Source organism: Lotus japonicus, chromosome 1 (genome assembly GCF_012489685.1).
Source record: "Lotus japonicus ecotype B-129 chromosome 1, LjGifu_v1.2".
In the NCBI taxonomy this organism is placed as follows: Eukaryota; Viridiplantae; Streptophyta; class Magnoliopsida; order Fabales; family Fabaceae; genus Lotus; species Lotus japonicus.
The window spans coordinates 17,607,622-17,623,516 of record NC_080041.1 but is presented as its reverse complement, the minus strand read 5'-3'; the positions used below and the strand labels follow the sequence as shown (position 1 = coordinate 17,623,516).

The following is a 15,895-nucleotide window of genomic DNA, read 5'->3' as shown; positions in this document are numbered from 1 at the left end:
TGTTTGAATGTTTGATCATTTATGTAAGTTTTTATTTCTTTTGTGTTCGTGTTTAATGTTTTACATTTGCTTGGTTCAGGTTAAGGACATGTTTTGTTAGTGGGAAACGATTAGAGTTTCTGAAGTGCTTTCTGTTAGTTCATAGGAGATTCATTTTGTATTTTTTTTTGGGTTTGACAAGACTGGATCATTTATGGAATTTGATTGGAGCTAGACAATATATGCTTTTTGTCTTATGCTTTTGTTTTAACTTTTAATCATAACCCAAGAGAGGTCCAATGGGAAAAACCCAAGTGAGACAGATTAGTCAATTGATTAATTCAATTAGTGGTTCTCTAGTGTGCCCTTTATGTTAAGAAGATCTCAGAACTGGGCCCTCCTTCCCGCCTCTTGATCTCCTTCCTGTTTGTTCATTTCTTATTAAAATAGTTGGGGACTTGCATACTTTGCTGTGAAAGCTCAAGAAAAGTGCCTGCGATTTTACCTTGTAGACACAAATTTTCTCACTGGTTTTCTCTCTTTAATACTTCTACCAACTTCCAGATTTAGAAAGAAAGACGTTTGTTTAAAATTGTGGCATAATTTTTATAAGAGCTTCAGTTGCAACTCAGAATGCTCTCTTTCTGCCTGCTGCAAGTTTACCCCTGAAAAAAATCTCTCCTTGGTCAGAAACCCCGTCTCTCTCTTTAGCAGTAGGTTCTTTTTCCTTTTGAGTAGCCTCTTCATTAGGATTTAGGAGTAGAAAGTACACACTCACGTCCATATGACACAGCTGCCCCTTGCTCTAGCGATTGGTCTAACACTACTACTGTAGGAGTACGCCCTGTTTCTTCAATTTCAACCATGGAAATACCTTAATTAGTAACAGCTTGTGAATCATAAGTTTTATGGGATTCTTTGTACGTTCTCTTATCCACCTTCTCACATGTACCTTTACCTAAGATATCATTAGTCTCAGTTCCGGATATTGAAAGTTTAATTTGTTTCGGAGAAATAGATTCCAACATGCTCCCTTCAGTTTCAGCATGCGTGCATGTGTGCATGTTTGCAACTTGCACATATTTCTTCAGTTCTTCAATCTGACACTTTAATCGCCTTATCAATCCTCCTGATTTGGAATTATTTCTATGATTCCCCCCTCCTGCCGAGGAGTTCTTGCAGGTTCATAACTTGGTATTCTAAGAACCTCTTGATTTCCATGATTTGTCTACATCCTGATGGTGTGTATCTACCATAGTTATGGGAATATGTGAAACATTTTTCACATACCACGCCAATTGATGTTCACAATACTTGAGTAAAACACACTTAATTTCCATTCACTTTTTATCCTCATCTCTCTTATTTTCCTATCACGTCATCTATTATATCTCTCAATTCTCTCACTTTTATTATTATCTCATTCTAAGTGTTCGGTGGAAAAAATTATTTTCCTATAAAGTATTGTTCTTTTATCTTTTTATCAATACAATGAACAAACAACCTAACAATAGGTAAATGATATCTTCACAACTCGTTCCACTTCCACCTATAGAGAGATATAAAATAAAAGTGAGAGGGGTTAGATACAAGGTTATGTGATGGTAGAAGATTAAGTGAGTAAAAATGAGATGAAAGAGAAATGCACCATTCCGAGTAACTCCTTAACCTGGAGTTCCACCATTGGCTGTCCTCGAATTCCATTATCAATAAGTGTATTGACCGCTTCTTGTACCAATTTTTCTTGACATGTATACTGCCCTTCTAATGGGTTTGAATAAAGTCTACGTCAAATTTGGAGATGAAAGTCTTCTTTCATTGGTTTGAACATGGTTTTAACTTGAATGAAGTCAACCCTTTTTTTTCTTTTGAAAGATACAGGATGCTGTGAACATAGTCTAGAGCAAGGGATTGGTCTAGCACTACAACTGTAGGAGTACGCCCGTCAATTTCAAGTTTTCAACCATATGATAATGTAATAGCTTTGGGCCCTTTTCGTTGAAATTTCTTTTGAAAACAGAAGAAGTTTCTCATCAAATCTAAAAAGTGGTTGTTGGCCTTTGTATATTTTCATGTGAAAACAATTCTTACTCAGTTCAAAGAGAACATGAGCAAGATGATGCAGCCAAAGATTTGGAGATTTGTAAGTTTTGCTTTTGCTGTTGTTGGACTGCTTTGTTACGCTCTGAGCTCTTCCTTCAACCATATATTTGGAAAATGGACTTTTGTTAAGATATTTCTTTATTGTGTTTTCAGCCTCATCATCTCCCTCATAATTTTGTTTGCAAAGAAATGGAAACACTGGAGAAGTCTCCTGTTCAAAGCTCACTTGGCATTTTTGGTTTTGACTATCACCTCTTTCTATTCCTTTATATCCGATAAAAATATGAATGCAAAACCAGATTTTTATAGCCTGATTTCATGTGCTGCCTTTGCTATCATGTCACTCAGTTTATCAAGGCAAACTCAGTGTGGATTTGAGGTTGATCTTATGTATTTCTTTCTGGGATTTCTAATGGTACAACTCATGAAGATTAAATTGTTGTTAGCTATTGTTGGAGTCGGGTTCAGCTATTCACTTATTATTCTTCGTTCATCTTTTCCTTCTGGTCTTCCAGAATTTGACCAGTACCCTACAACTCAAGAAGAACCTTCTGTCATCGTTTTAGTGGATTCACCACAACTTACTGATATTGCTAGTATCAAGCAGAAGCTCGCGGCTTGTTTAAAGGAGCTTCAACAACACGATTTGAATCTGGGGAAATTGCTTTTGGAGCAGGTGAAGGAATACCATGAAGTTAAAACTGAACTGGTGGTCACGGTCACAGAACACAACTTCATCATCCAAGAGCTGCCACATGCAACTATTAATGAATTTCAAGAACTTGGCAAGTTGATGCTGGATGCAGGGTTTGAGAAGGAGTTCTCTTCCGTGTGTTGCAGCTGGGGGCAGGAGTGGTTGCACAAGGTATTGGAGGACATTCACAAAATTGAGGACAAAAAAGACGAGATTGGATTTGGAGGATGGGTTAAGGCTTCTAACATAGCTCTCAAGATAATTTTCCCTAACGAGCTTAGATTCTGCGACAACATCTTCTTCGGTTTCTCCTTGGCGGCCGACCTCTCCTTCATGGAGGTTTGCAGGAGGCTGCTGAAATTTGACGATGGGATCGCCATTGGAAGCCGCTTATCAGAGCGGCTGTTTAGAGTCCTCGACGTGTTTGAGACATTGCGTGACTTGGTTCTCGAGTTGGAGTCTATGTTATGTGATCAGTACAATGTGTCGCTCGGGAATGAAGCTATCACAATTTGGAAGAAATTGGCAGAAGCAATTAGAGGGATTTTCATGGAGTTGGAGAGTCTGTTTCGCAAGGATCCGGCCAAAGCGGATATGCTCGGTGGTGAGCTTCATCCGATTACCCATTACGTGATGAACTACCTCCTTGCAGCATGTCGGTCACGGCAGACACTGGAGCAGGTGTTTGAAGATTATGGAGTGCCTAAGCTTGATGATAAAGTGCCTTCATCTTCCTCTGTATCAGTGCAGATGGATTGGATTATGGAGCTGTTGGAGAGCAATTTGGAAGCGAAATCCAAGATCTACAAGGATCCTGCTTTGTGCTATGTTTTCTTAATGAACAATAGCGGGTACATAGTTCAGAAGATCAAAGACAGTGGAATGGGAACCCTTTTGGGGGATGATTGGATCCGGAAACACACTGCAAAAGCAAGGCAATACCATGTGTTATATCAAAGAAGCTCATGGAACAAGGTGCTGGGGTTTCTGAAGCCAGACAATGGATCAGTGCCACTTGGTGGAGTAGCCAAATCAATGAAAGAGAAGCTCAGGTCGTTTAACATGCTCTTTGAGGATATATGCAGAGTTCAGTCTTCTTGGTTTGTCTTTGATGAACAACTAAGGGAAGAAATAAGAATTTCCCTTGAAAATATCCTGTTACCTGCGTATAGGAACTTCATTGGGGGGTTTCAGAGTGTTCCAGAACTTGGTAAGCATGCTGATAAATACATCAAGTATGGAACAGAGGATATTGAAGCAATGCTTAACAATTTGTTTCAGGGTAGCAGGGATCAACTGGTAGCCGAAAGTGAAGTTAAAGTTTCTTGTATGTGTATATAATTGTATGTTATAGTGTAATTCAAAGGCAGATTTTTTTTTGTTCATCGACAGAGGTAATTGTAAAAGATTTTGATCTAGTATTATAAATACCACCTTGATCAGTTTTCCTGCTCAACATCTGACTTAAGAGTTATTTGAGTTACACAATTTAACATTTTTGTTGTGAACTTGTTATGTTGAGGTGTGTCTTATTGGCCATTGCGTTCAAATCTTCCATTGTTCAGTTTAATGAATAAAACAGTTTAGTATGTTTGATCATATGTAAGTTTTTTTTTTTGTGTGTGTTCATGTTTTACCTTTGCTTGGTTCAGGTCCATGCATCTAAGTCCCTAATTATTTATTTTTTACGATGGAGTCCCTATAGTAGAACACGATCAGAGTTTCTCAAGTTCTTTTTGTTAGTTAACGACTCACTTTTAGTGGAAATGGAGTGGAGAAAAGAGAGATAGGAAGAAAATAAAGAGAAAGTAAGAGAAGAGATAGTGTTATGGTTGAATGAGAAGAGAGAGATAAATAGAAAATAAATGTGGAAATAAAATAGAAAATGATATGAGTGTAAATGAATTATAGTTCTACTGTTATTATAGTTTTACACCGTTGCATGCACTGAATGTGGTTTTTAACTTAACTGAAAACAAAACATGTCAACAAAAAGTACTACAATATGGACTTGAAGGGAAAAAAAGAAGAAAAGAAACCTAGCAAGTGTGAAAAGTAATCAATAAATGGCACAAGCTTAGGATTGGATTGAAATCTTCTATGCTTAAATCACATTTTCTCTCTTACTAAGTAATTGTTTGACATTTCCATTAAAGATCATGTAAGTTTAATTGTTCTCAACTTCACAATATAAGCATTCTGATTTCTGCTTGGAACCTGCTCAAATCCAACATGTCATATTGACACTGCTGAGTTCTCCGATTTTGCATCATCATCATCATCCAATCCTCCTCTGCCATGAGAAGCAAATGATTGATCTGGCATGTCAGCTGGGATAGTCTCAGAAGGTAAAACTGAATAAAGATATTCAGATGATGAGTTTCTCTTCATTGTAAACGTTGGCTTGTAATGATTATGGTTACCCTTGTAGAGTGTCTCCATAGTGTCCCCAACTATACTTCTCTCAACTCTTTTCCTCACAGGACAATTGGGGTATGTGCATTTGTAGTAGCTTTTCTGATTTTCACTTCTTTTCACATTTTTCTCTTCATATTGCTTCCAATTGTAACCATCTTCTACCCTTCTTGTCAAGGACTGAATTTGTCGGTGACCATTACCTCTTCTTTGTCCTTGATCTGCAGCATCAATATCTACAGCAACATGATCTTCCATTCTTAGAGTTCCAATCTGTGTTTGAGAATCCAATTTGGAACGAAGAACCATGAGACAATAGCAGAAGATGGCTGCAAATATAGAGAGCATCAAGTTGATCTTCATCAGTTGAACAGTTAGACATCCAAGAAAGAAATTGAGGAGATCAGCTCCAAATCCAAGGTCAATTTGTTTTGATAGACACAAAGACATTACAGCAAAGGCTGCACATGAAATCAGACTTAACATGTCTGGTTTTCCACTTACATCTTTATCAGATACAAACGAGTAGAAAGAAGTGAGCAACAAAACCAAAACACCTGAATGAACTTTCAGCAAGAAACTCCTTGAAAGCTTCCACTTCTTCAAAAACAACATCAAGCTGCTGATACTGAAACTTACCACGGCGTAAACGGTGATTTTGAAGAAGTTCCATTCTCCAAATAGATGTTTGAAAGAGGAACTCAAGGCATAAGAGGCAAGTCCAATAACACTTGACATGAATCCCACGAGTCTCCATAGCCTTTTCTGTATTAGGTTGGAAATAGGAATGGGCATAGTAGTTGCTTTCTAAAAGGGAGAGTCCTTGGATTAGATTCTAAGCCTGATGATGATGTAAAGAAGAGTTTTAGATGGAAAGCAACTTCATAAATTTAATTGAGAGACAATTATAGCCATACATTCAAACTAGTAGGAAGACTTTTCTATTTTGTTATGTGGTCACAACCATCTGTTGACAAATTTGTTTACTTTTCACAAATTTCTCTGTTGCAACTTGGACTTGGAATTGAACTGAGCTAAGCTAAGTGCAAGTTTGGAAGTCCTTTTACAATTGACTTAGAAGGCAGATTCAATTTTGGGAGAAGCTTTTGTAGCTTTTAGGTTTCAGCTTTGATTCTGATGAAAGAGAAGCTAAGCTAAATATGCTATAAACGTAAAACAATATGAAATGGAAAAATATCTTTATGCTTCCAAGTAGAAAACATACATTGATGTGCAAGACATGGCCACAAATCCTTTACAATAATGTTTGTGATAATGAAAATTTTGTAATTCCTATTTCAGATTTCACACAAGAGACAACCTAGCCTTTTCGGTCTTTTCCTTCTCATTAAGCTGTTGCTGATTCATCAACATGATTCCGAGAAACGAATAGTTGAGTTCAGCATACCTTGAACGTCAGATATTCCATACTCAACATACTCATCACTATGCTCACCAAGAACATCCTTAAACCTCTGTATGAAATTCTCATAGGCAGGCAACACCATGTTTTCAACAGATTCTATTATTTGTTTCAACAGTTGCTTATCACAGACACACCATGTCGATTGAACACCGCAAGTCTCCCTAAAATGTAGATAGAACAGATTGAGCTTTTCTTTCAATGACTCTGCTGCAACATTAGGCTCCGGTGATTCACTATTATCCGGCTTCAAAAATTCCAACACCTTACTCCAAGAGCTTCTATAATAGAGTTCAAAGTTATGCTGTGTCTTCTTTTGGAACCTATCATCCCCAAAGGTTCCCAATAGGCCATCAATGCACCTCAAATTATTCATCATGAAAAAGTACGGCAAAGCAGGATCTGTGTAAATTCTGGACTTCTCTTCCAATTTTCTCTCCAATTGCTCCATTATCCGCTCCATCTGCGTAGAGAATGAAGATGTTTCTTCTCCATCAGCAGCAAATTTGGGAAATTCCCCTAAAATTTTCTCTAGGATTTGCCTAGACCAAAAAGCAGGAATAATGTAGCCCATGACTCCGGTGGTCATCCGATGAACCCCGCCATCAGCCAAAGCATCTAACCCTGCATCAGGAATATCAAAAATCAGATTCCCGAATTCCATGAAAATGTCTCTGCTTGCTTCTCCCAATCTCTTCTGGATTCTCATTGTTTCATTCACCAACGAGTCAGGAAACATCGATTGAATCTCTGGAATTAGGCCTTGCAGCGTCTGAAACATGTCCAGGATCTTAAACAATCGCCAAGCTGAAGGGCTCCTGTTTATAAAAGCATCGGCGAAATTCAGCAGCTGAATCATTGCTCCCCCACAAACCTCCAAGATGCAAAGATCAGAGGCGGCGGCAGAGGAGGAGAATCCAGAAAACACTCTCTCGCAGAGTCTCCGCCCACCGGGGAAAAGTATCCTCAGAGCTACTTTAGAAACCTTGATCCATCTTCCAATCATGTAATCTTGAAACCCTATCTTTCTCAACCCTAATACTTTGTTTATCAGACACTCTTCTAAGAATTCCCTCCACCAACTGCAGTAGGCTTCGGAGAACTCCTTCTCCAACCCAGCATCCACCATCAACTTGGCGGTTTCATGAAGGTTGGTGATCATCTCCGGCGGCAGTGCATCCATGATAAAATTGTGGTCTGTCACCGCCAATTCGGTGTTATCCTTCACCCGCTTCAAAAGGATGTGAGCGAGGTTTGAATTGTTTTGGTGAAGCTCATTCATACAGTTCAGCAGCCGTTGCTGTGTGATGCTACAATTATCAAAATTCACCTGGGAAGAATCTACCTGAATCATAACATGTTCATCTTGGAGTGCAGGGAAGTCATTTTCTTCCTTGGCCACTGAGGAAATTGAAGAACGAAGAATAATTAGAGTATAGCTGAAACCTACTCCAATAAAAGCTAACTGCAATTTAATTTTCATGAATTGCAATATCAAACATCCCAGGAAAAAATACATAAGATCAATTTCAAATCCACACTGAGTTTGCCTTGACAAGCTGAGTGACATGATAGCAAAGGAAGCACATGAAATCAAACTATATGCATCTGGCTTCCCACTATTCATTACTTTATCTGAGAAAAAAGAATAGACTGTGGTGATGGTCAAAACTAGAAAGGCTGAGTGAGCTTTGAACCTGTGACTTCTTGTGTGTTGCCATGTATTTGCAAAAAAAATTATGAAGAAGATCATAAGGCTGAAAATGATGTACAGAAGTATCTTGAAGAATGTCCAATGTCCAAATAGGTGGCTGAAGGAAGAACTTAGAGCATAACAAAACAGTCCAACAGCTGATGAAGCCAAACCCAAAAATCTCCATACTTTTGGTTGTATTAGCCAACTGAGTTTGAATGAGAATGGGTATCATCTTTTCTCTGAAGTGGATGAGCATTGCTTTCTCAAAGAACCACATTTTTTGATTAAGGATGAAGAGTCCTCCCTAAATTTCAAGGAAATAAATAATGCAGTTATATGATTCATTCACACATTTCTATATTTATCTCATTTTCACTCTCTTTCTTTTCATATCTCTCTTCTTTCCCTATCACATTACTTATCATATCTCTCATATTCTTTCTTTTTCTATCAAGTGGAGGTGTTCAAGGAGTGTGAATTAACACTTATTATAAATAAAAGGTTGTGATAATTGGATACCATTTCTTGGCGGATACCTAGAAACTTTAGCAACTTGTGACAATTTTTTACTATCACAAGTTGTAGAGTTTAGAAAAATATTAAAAATGATTGTGGCTGTTTCAAACTCCCACTAACTATATGTATATTTTTCAGACGTGCGTTTTGAAACCTCTTGAATCACATTTAATATATTTTTTTTGATTCTGTAGGTTAGAAACCTTCATAAATTGTAAGTGTCGTTTGATGCTCGCCAAAAGTGGTGTCCATCAATATTTTTCATAATCTCATGCTACAAGTCATATATTATAGGAGTTTAGTTTTGATACACGAGTAAATATTTTTACAGTGGCTGCAAACAAGATTTTAAAGATGTGTACATTAATCACTGAAAAAAACAACATATAATCAACGCCTAAAATCGTCAGTGTACACTAAAAACTGTTGGTAATGAGATTTGACCGACGACTATCAAGCCTTTGTTACATGGCTTGTCAGTAATTGATTACTGACGGTTGTGCCAAACTATTGGTAACTGACAGACAAAACTATCGATAATTATCGACGGTCATTACCGTGGTTAACTACTAACGGTTCGAGCCACCAGTAGTTCCTAGTTTTTTTTTTAATTCAGGTTCTTTTTCATTAGTCTTCTCCTTATCGTCGTTCTCCTCAATATTTTTCATAATCTCATGCTACAAGTCATATATTATAGGAGTTTAGTTTTGATACACGAGTAAATATTTTTACAGTGGCTGCAAACAAGATTTTAAAGATGTGTACATTAATCACTGAAAAAAACAACATATAATCAACGCCTAAAATCGTCAGTGTACACTAAAAAATGTTGGTAATGAGGTTTGACCGACGACTATCAAGCCTTTGTTACATGGCTTGTCAGTAATTGATTACTGACGGTTGTGCCAAACTATTGGTAACTGACAGACAAAACTATCGATAATTATCGACGGTCATTACCGTGGTTAACTACTAACGGTTCGAGCCACCAGTAGTTCCTAGTTTTTTTTTTTAATTCAGGTTCTTTTTCATTAGTCTTCTCCTTATCGTCGTTCTCCTCTTTATGTTCATCGTCCATTTGTACTTTCAGAGATGCAAACTAAGCTTTAAGATTGACAGTTTTTAAGTGTTGTTGATCGCGCATTTCACAGAATAACAAATGGTGGTTCAAAATTCTCAGCACCATTAGAATATAATATATGTTACGATTAAGATAATACAAAATGATATTAAGTTAAATTATACTCATACTTAAGTAAGTGGTTACAAAACACTCATCTACCCATGATTGTTGTTGGTACATCTCATAGAACTGTTTCAAAAAAATACTTAATTTTAAAGATCGATTATATCGAACAATATAATATGCGAATTAAAAATAAATGGAATTAAATAATCATCAAGGTCGGCGAGCCTATATATAATTTACCGATGGCCTATACCATCGATAAATACTGACAAGTTTACAAATGGTATTTATAGATTATTGACGAAAATGTTCATCAATATTTTTGGCGGCACATTACCCTGCCCAAACAAACTCTCAAATTCATTCAAAAAAAAAACTTTCGTTAATGGTGCGCGTTAATTATCTGTCAGATTATCTACGACTTGGACTGTTAGTAATAACACACTAATTTTTTCTGCCAAATTACTAAGGGCTTATGCATGTTTAATTTCTATTTTATTTTATTTTAAAAAAAATTCTTTGTCAACGGCTAAGTCATCAGTAATAGAGTCTTTTACCGAAAATTAAGCGAGAGCTGCTCCTGTATAAGGAGCGAGATATTGTAATGTAGCTAGAGAATCTGTCGTTTCAGCTACGAGATGCACAAAGGAACCTAACGAATTTCATATATCCCTTTTCTACTCAATCCAGAAACAAGATCGGACGTTATTCTGGTTCGTCTCCATTTTCGTGAAACTATTCCTCAAGCAAGGCAGCCGATGGCTTTCTGGCCGTCGGTATACAATACTATTCTTGTAGTGAATTAGTTAAATTAAACAAAAAAAAAAATTCTATGAGTTTAATTTTGATGCATTGATTGTGTAAATATTTTTTACACTAAGATCAATCAGATTTAAAAAATGTGACACATCAATCAATTGAATTAAATAAAAAAATGTTTTTTCCACATCCTTGAAACGTGACTGTGTAAAATAAAACTTACACTCTTCGTTATTGAAATGATTTTTACAACTCTACTTTCTAATCTCTCAAGACGTTATATTATTTTCACAGGAAATTGAAAATACAACGTTGTCTTTAGAAAATCACTTAAGCAATGATTTAAAGTTTGATTAAAGGGTTGTTTTGGTGATAATCAATAGCACATGGAAAAGTAAAACAGACGATAGTAAAACTAGTTGTAACCAAGTTGGGAAAACGATTGTAACCATGCTCTATATTTGATTCAGTTTAATGGATATGCATCGTCGGTGTAAAATAGTTTTACACTGACAACCAATCACAACATGCCACGTAGGAAGAATAATTGCTTTCGTTTTAAATTTTAATTAAAATAAAGATATATTTTATGATGTGACGGAATTCAATTGAATGTCTGTGTAAAATTTATTTACACTGACGGTGCATGCTCATTTAACTCTTTTTAATTTTGTCGGACCATATATTATCTTCTTAGTTCCCTCACGGAAAAGATTATCAACTCACTAACTAATCATCAACTCATTGAGTAATTAAGAAAGAAGGTAGCATTAAATTTAGGTGTTATTTAACTATTTAACTAATCATATTCTTAGACCTTAGATGTAATAGAAGATGTTATCTATTTCAGATTCAAACAGTTAGTTCCTACTGATTTATCAAATCCAAGTTGAAGTTCTAGTTGATCAATCTAAAACTAGCATGCATTAAGAATAAGATGAATCATTGAAATCTTCACATAGAAACATAAATTTATATTTGAAAATATAGATGAATACATAAAATTCAAAACTTTACATCCATTCCCAACACAAAGAGGTTTAGCTATCCATAGACATGATGCTATTCAAGCTTGCAAGAGAAAATAGGAAGAGATGAAGATTGTGTGCCGTTGTCGGCGTGTCTCCAGCTCGTTGAAAGATACAAGAACCTTAGACTTCTTTCTTCTCTTTTTTCCTTCGTGTTTCCTCTCATGAGTATAAGTTCTTTTTTCTTCCCAATCCAGTATATATGTTTAAGGCTAAATTTTGGGCCTTTTATACAAGTTATGGCCACTTATGTTTCTCCAAGAAACTTCCTACAAGCTTTCCTTCGTGGTGAAGAATTATCAACCATCTTACCTTTGGCTTCAAGCAAAATCTGGTGACTTCAAGCAATCTTCACTTGAAAAGAACAACACTCTTTGCTGTAAAATGATTGCTTGTAGCAATCTTTGAGCTAGCAATTCTACGACTCTCTGTATTTTCTCCAATTCAAGCAAGTTTCAAGCAAGCAAGTCCAACACTCTCTGTTTTTACTTAGTTCAAACAATCATTGATAAGTGTTAATTTTACCATGTTTTCTATTGTGTTTTAGGCACTTATCTTATGGATTTATTTAAAAAAGTTTGTAGATTAACTCTCTTCGTGTAGAACTTATAAAATAGTCAAATTTGAAGTTAGAATGGTTTTAATATATATTTTAGTTTCAAATTGAGTTGCAGTGTCAAGATTTGAAATGAATGTAGATTTTCTTGAATTTTCGCCGTAGACTTCCATCATAGATAACTTTAGTCCATGTCCAAGTAATAATTAAATTACTTAACACAAAGGACACGAGACATTTTATGTGGTTGCAAAATAAAAAATAAAAAGAAAATCTTGGTTTCTGAAATTAAATTATGGTTTTGGTGGTGGTATAAATCATAGAAACGCTGAAATTAAATTATGGTGTTGCAGCGGTTTCTCCGTCTTATATTGGCGATTCTAACTGCTGTTGAAAAATGGCGAATTACGTTAATAAATCTGCAGAAGTTTAAACAAATGCTTAAATTAAATCGTTGTTGTTATATACGGGTGGTTCTTCCATTGATTACTAAAAATAGGCACCAGGTGGACTCGTGGTTTACCCCACTACTTTCTTGTAAACCCAGTTACCTATTTATTTGCTTTTTTATTTGTTTTTTTATTTATTTTTTAATCATTAAATTTAGAAGAGATGGAGCAAAGTTGCTTGCCACGTAGAGAAACTTAATTTTCTGCAATAGTTAAGAAACTTTACTTCAGATGACATGTCATAAAGAAACTTGTTGCTGCCCGTGGGAGTTGCGTATCCGCCATGAAGAACTTTAGCAGCGGTTTAAATCGCCAGTTATTATATCTTCAATGCCTACTAAGATCTGAATTTTGGTGTAATGATAAATTCATAAGGAACTTACTCAATCACTTTCGCAGCTTTGAGGCTTCTCTAAACTTTTTTTCCTAATTTAATTTTTTACTTTCTACTTTTCATGATTGTACTGGTATGGGCGTATCAGTTTTATGTATTGGGCTTCCCATTATTGGTACAATTATTGGGCCAGGCGACCCATGATCTCAAGCGGGTCAAAACCAAGCTATAAAAGACAGACACCACCCAAGCGGTGGGGGATCTAACATTTTCACGCATTTTTCATCTTGTTTGTTCCTTATCGCTCTCAATTGCTTAGCCCTTGCTTGATTTTTCATTGGTCTATTTTACATTCCTTTCGTTCTAAATCGATTAGCCCGAGAGGATAGTTCCATACCGGAACATTGGCGCCCACCGTGGGGCCAGGTAAAACTTCCCCACTTCCACAAATTCATCCGTCACCGGATCATCATGACAAGCTTTTCTCCAACCACCGCTTTCATCCTTTTCCCTTTTGCCAATCCTCATCTGGAGTTCAAATATGTTATCTCGCATTTCATCATTGGTCACAAGCAAGTAACTAAGTTTCATGGCAGCGTACAACCGATATCAATCCTCTTCTCTGAATTTACAATCGCTAAGCACCATTTTTCTCTTCATCATCCTCTGAGCCGTCATCATCGATCTGCCACCAAACTACCCATAATTCACAAAACCAGAAAACAGAATAGATCGAGGAAAAGGGAAGGGGACGAAGAGGAGAACAGAAATTCGCAGCGGCGCGGTCTCCAACGGCGGGGCGGAAGTTCAGGCGCGGGCGAAATTGATGCTTGACGACGGGATATACAATTTCAACCGCCAATTAGGAGTTGAAGCCATCACTTTTGAGTTGAAACCGCCCACTCAATATCAACCGCCAACCCTAAATTTAATAGCCATTTTGTCTCAACTGCCACTTCGGAGTTGGAACCGCTCATTTTGTCTCAACCGCCATCTCTGAATCGAAATTGTTCATACTTGCATATGAGTTGCATCAAACCAAATTGATTCAGGACCATTCCAATAGATCCTTGTTCCTTCAAATTTTTCTTCTACTTTTTGTTTCGGTTCTGTTTCCATTAGATTTGTGCTTTGATTATCAATAGTTTGAAATTAATTTCATCATTCTCTTCTGTGCTTTTGATATGAGACAGAGAGGAGCATGGCAGATTAAGAAGAATAAGCCTATGAGTTGGAGCATGCCAACTGTTTGACGAAATGCTTCAGAAAAGCATTGTTTCTTTGCATGCCACAGTTTTAGAATCGGCACAAAGAGGATGACTTCTTTCCTGTTGCTGGTAGCGGTACATCCAGTGTCGGCATAGCGGAGAGTGATTGCAAACAAAATGGCAGATTATTGATTTTGGTTGAGCAAACTGAGGCGATGGTGACTAGGCGAACTGAATGACATTAGTGTTCGAACAATGCCAAGAACTGGAGTCCAAATGACATGTTGGGTTTGCACATTCTAACTTATCTTTATCTGAATTTTTATGTGTTGGATGAAATGTTTATGTGCTTGTGTTAATCAGTAATTGAATATGAGTCTGAATGTATGTTGACATGTTTGAGTTCATTATGTGAAAATTATGGTGAAATTAATCTTATCTGTATTGTGAAGCTATTAAATAGAATGAGTGATCATTTGATTTTGGTAATTGAAGCATGTTAACCTTCTTTCCTAAACACTGCATATTTCTTATGCTTTGTGCTTGCTGAACAGTTTTTAAAAGTGTTTAAAGGGAAATATTCTTGAACCTGTTATTTTAAGCTCTACGTGCTATGCTACTTGTTTTGCTGTGATTTTGATTCTGATGTTTGTGTTGCAAAGCATGATTTGCTTGTTTCTGCTATTTATGCTTTGAAGCATGATTTGCCATGAGTTGGGCCAAATGAAAGAAAGTGGCAGAGTAGGCTGTAAAATGGTCTTTGATACAGGAAAAGTGAGTGTCTTAAGGACATTGGTTACATTTTGAACTTCATGCTTTGATAGTCATTAGTTAATTAGTTAGTTCTTTTACTTAATTGTGCTAAGTACTTCCCTATTAATGTTCATAATGTTTTAGTCTTTCCTCACTTATTGCGCTCATCCATACCTGCTAGTTTTGTACTATCAATTATCCTGTCAATGCCATTCAGTTTTGAAGTAAATGGACATTGTATCAAAACAGAATTATGCTTGGCTATATTTGTTTTAAATATACACGCCTGTGCTGGAACTGATTTTATTTCGGATACTTTATTTAAGCTAAAAATCTGCACATAGAGCACATATTTCAGGATCTTAAAGAGGGTGAAAATTCCAAGTTTTCCACCATGCTTGTATTTTAACATTTTATTGGATTATTTAACTATTGCAATTGTGAACTCAGAAAAAGCTCCTGGGAGTTACTGCTTCTCAGAATCTAATACAGTTTACTTGCGAAAATGAGGATTGTGAAAGCCGCTGGGTAAAGGAATACTTCTGGCACACCGACTGTTTTAGGAAGCTCAATGTCAAGGTTAGACGCAAATTGGACCGCCCTTCCAAAGTCTCAAAGGCGCAAAGATATGGCATATGTGTTGGTGACTTTCAAAAGTGTCCTTCGCCGGGAGGTTGGTTCGCCTATCAGCCCCTTCATGGCAGATTTGATTTGTTTCATGCTATCCGTAAATCAGGTTTTTTGACTCCATTTATCTTAATGTTAATTCTTTATTGGTTGAAGAATCTTTATT

General features: G+C 36.5%; 2 protein-coding genes and 1 pseudogene across 2 annotated transcripts; 1 reads left to right on the top strand and 2 right to left on the bottom strand.

Annotated features, from left to right (window-relative positions):
• Nucleotides 1–128: 128 nt before the first annotated feature.
• LOC130733926 (exocyst complex component EXO70B1-like) lies at nt 129–4,377 on the top strand (annotated as a pseudogene).
• A 294-nt stretch (nt 4,378–4,671) lies between these two features.
• On the bottom strand, nt 4,672–6,116 carry LOC130733925 (uncharacterized). Its single transcript, XM_057586217.1, has one exon. It carries the CDS (start codon nt 5,984–5,986, stop codon nt 5,012–5,014), a length of 975 nt encoding a protein of 324 aa, XP_057442200.1. The 5' UTR covers nt 5,987–6,116; the 3' UTR covers nt 4,672–5,011.
• Nucleotides 6,117–6,378: 262 nt separating this feature from the next.
• LOC130733924 (exocyst complex component EXO70B1-like) lies at nt 6,379–8,642 on the bottom strand. The gene is made up of 2 exons (XM_057586215.1): nt 8,312–8,642; nt 6,379–8,015 (listed from the first exon to the last, which is right to left on the bottom strand). The coding sequence occupies exon 2, from the start codon at nt 7,966–7,968 to the stop codon at nt 6,559–6,561; it is 1,410 nt and encodes a 469-aa protein (XP_057442198.1). The 5' UTR covers nt 7,969–8,015; nt 8,312–8,642; the 3' UTR covers nt 6,379–6,558.
• Nucleotides 8,643–15,895: the final 7,253 nt, after the last annotated feature.

Coding starts and splice junctions, on each gene's coding strand:
- LOC130733925 (XM_057586217.1), bottom strand. CDS start 5,986: ATGCCCATTCCTATTTCCAACCTAATACAGAAAAGGCTATGGAGACTC.
- LOC130733924 (XM_057586215.1), bottom strand. CDS start 7,968: ATGATTCAGGTAGATTCTTCCCAGGTGAATTTTGATAATTGTAGCATC.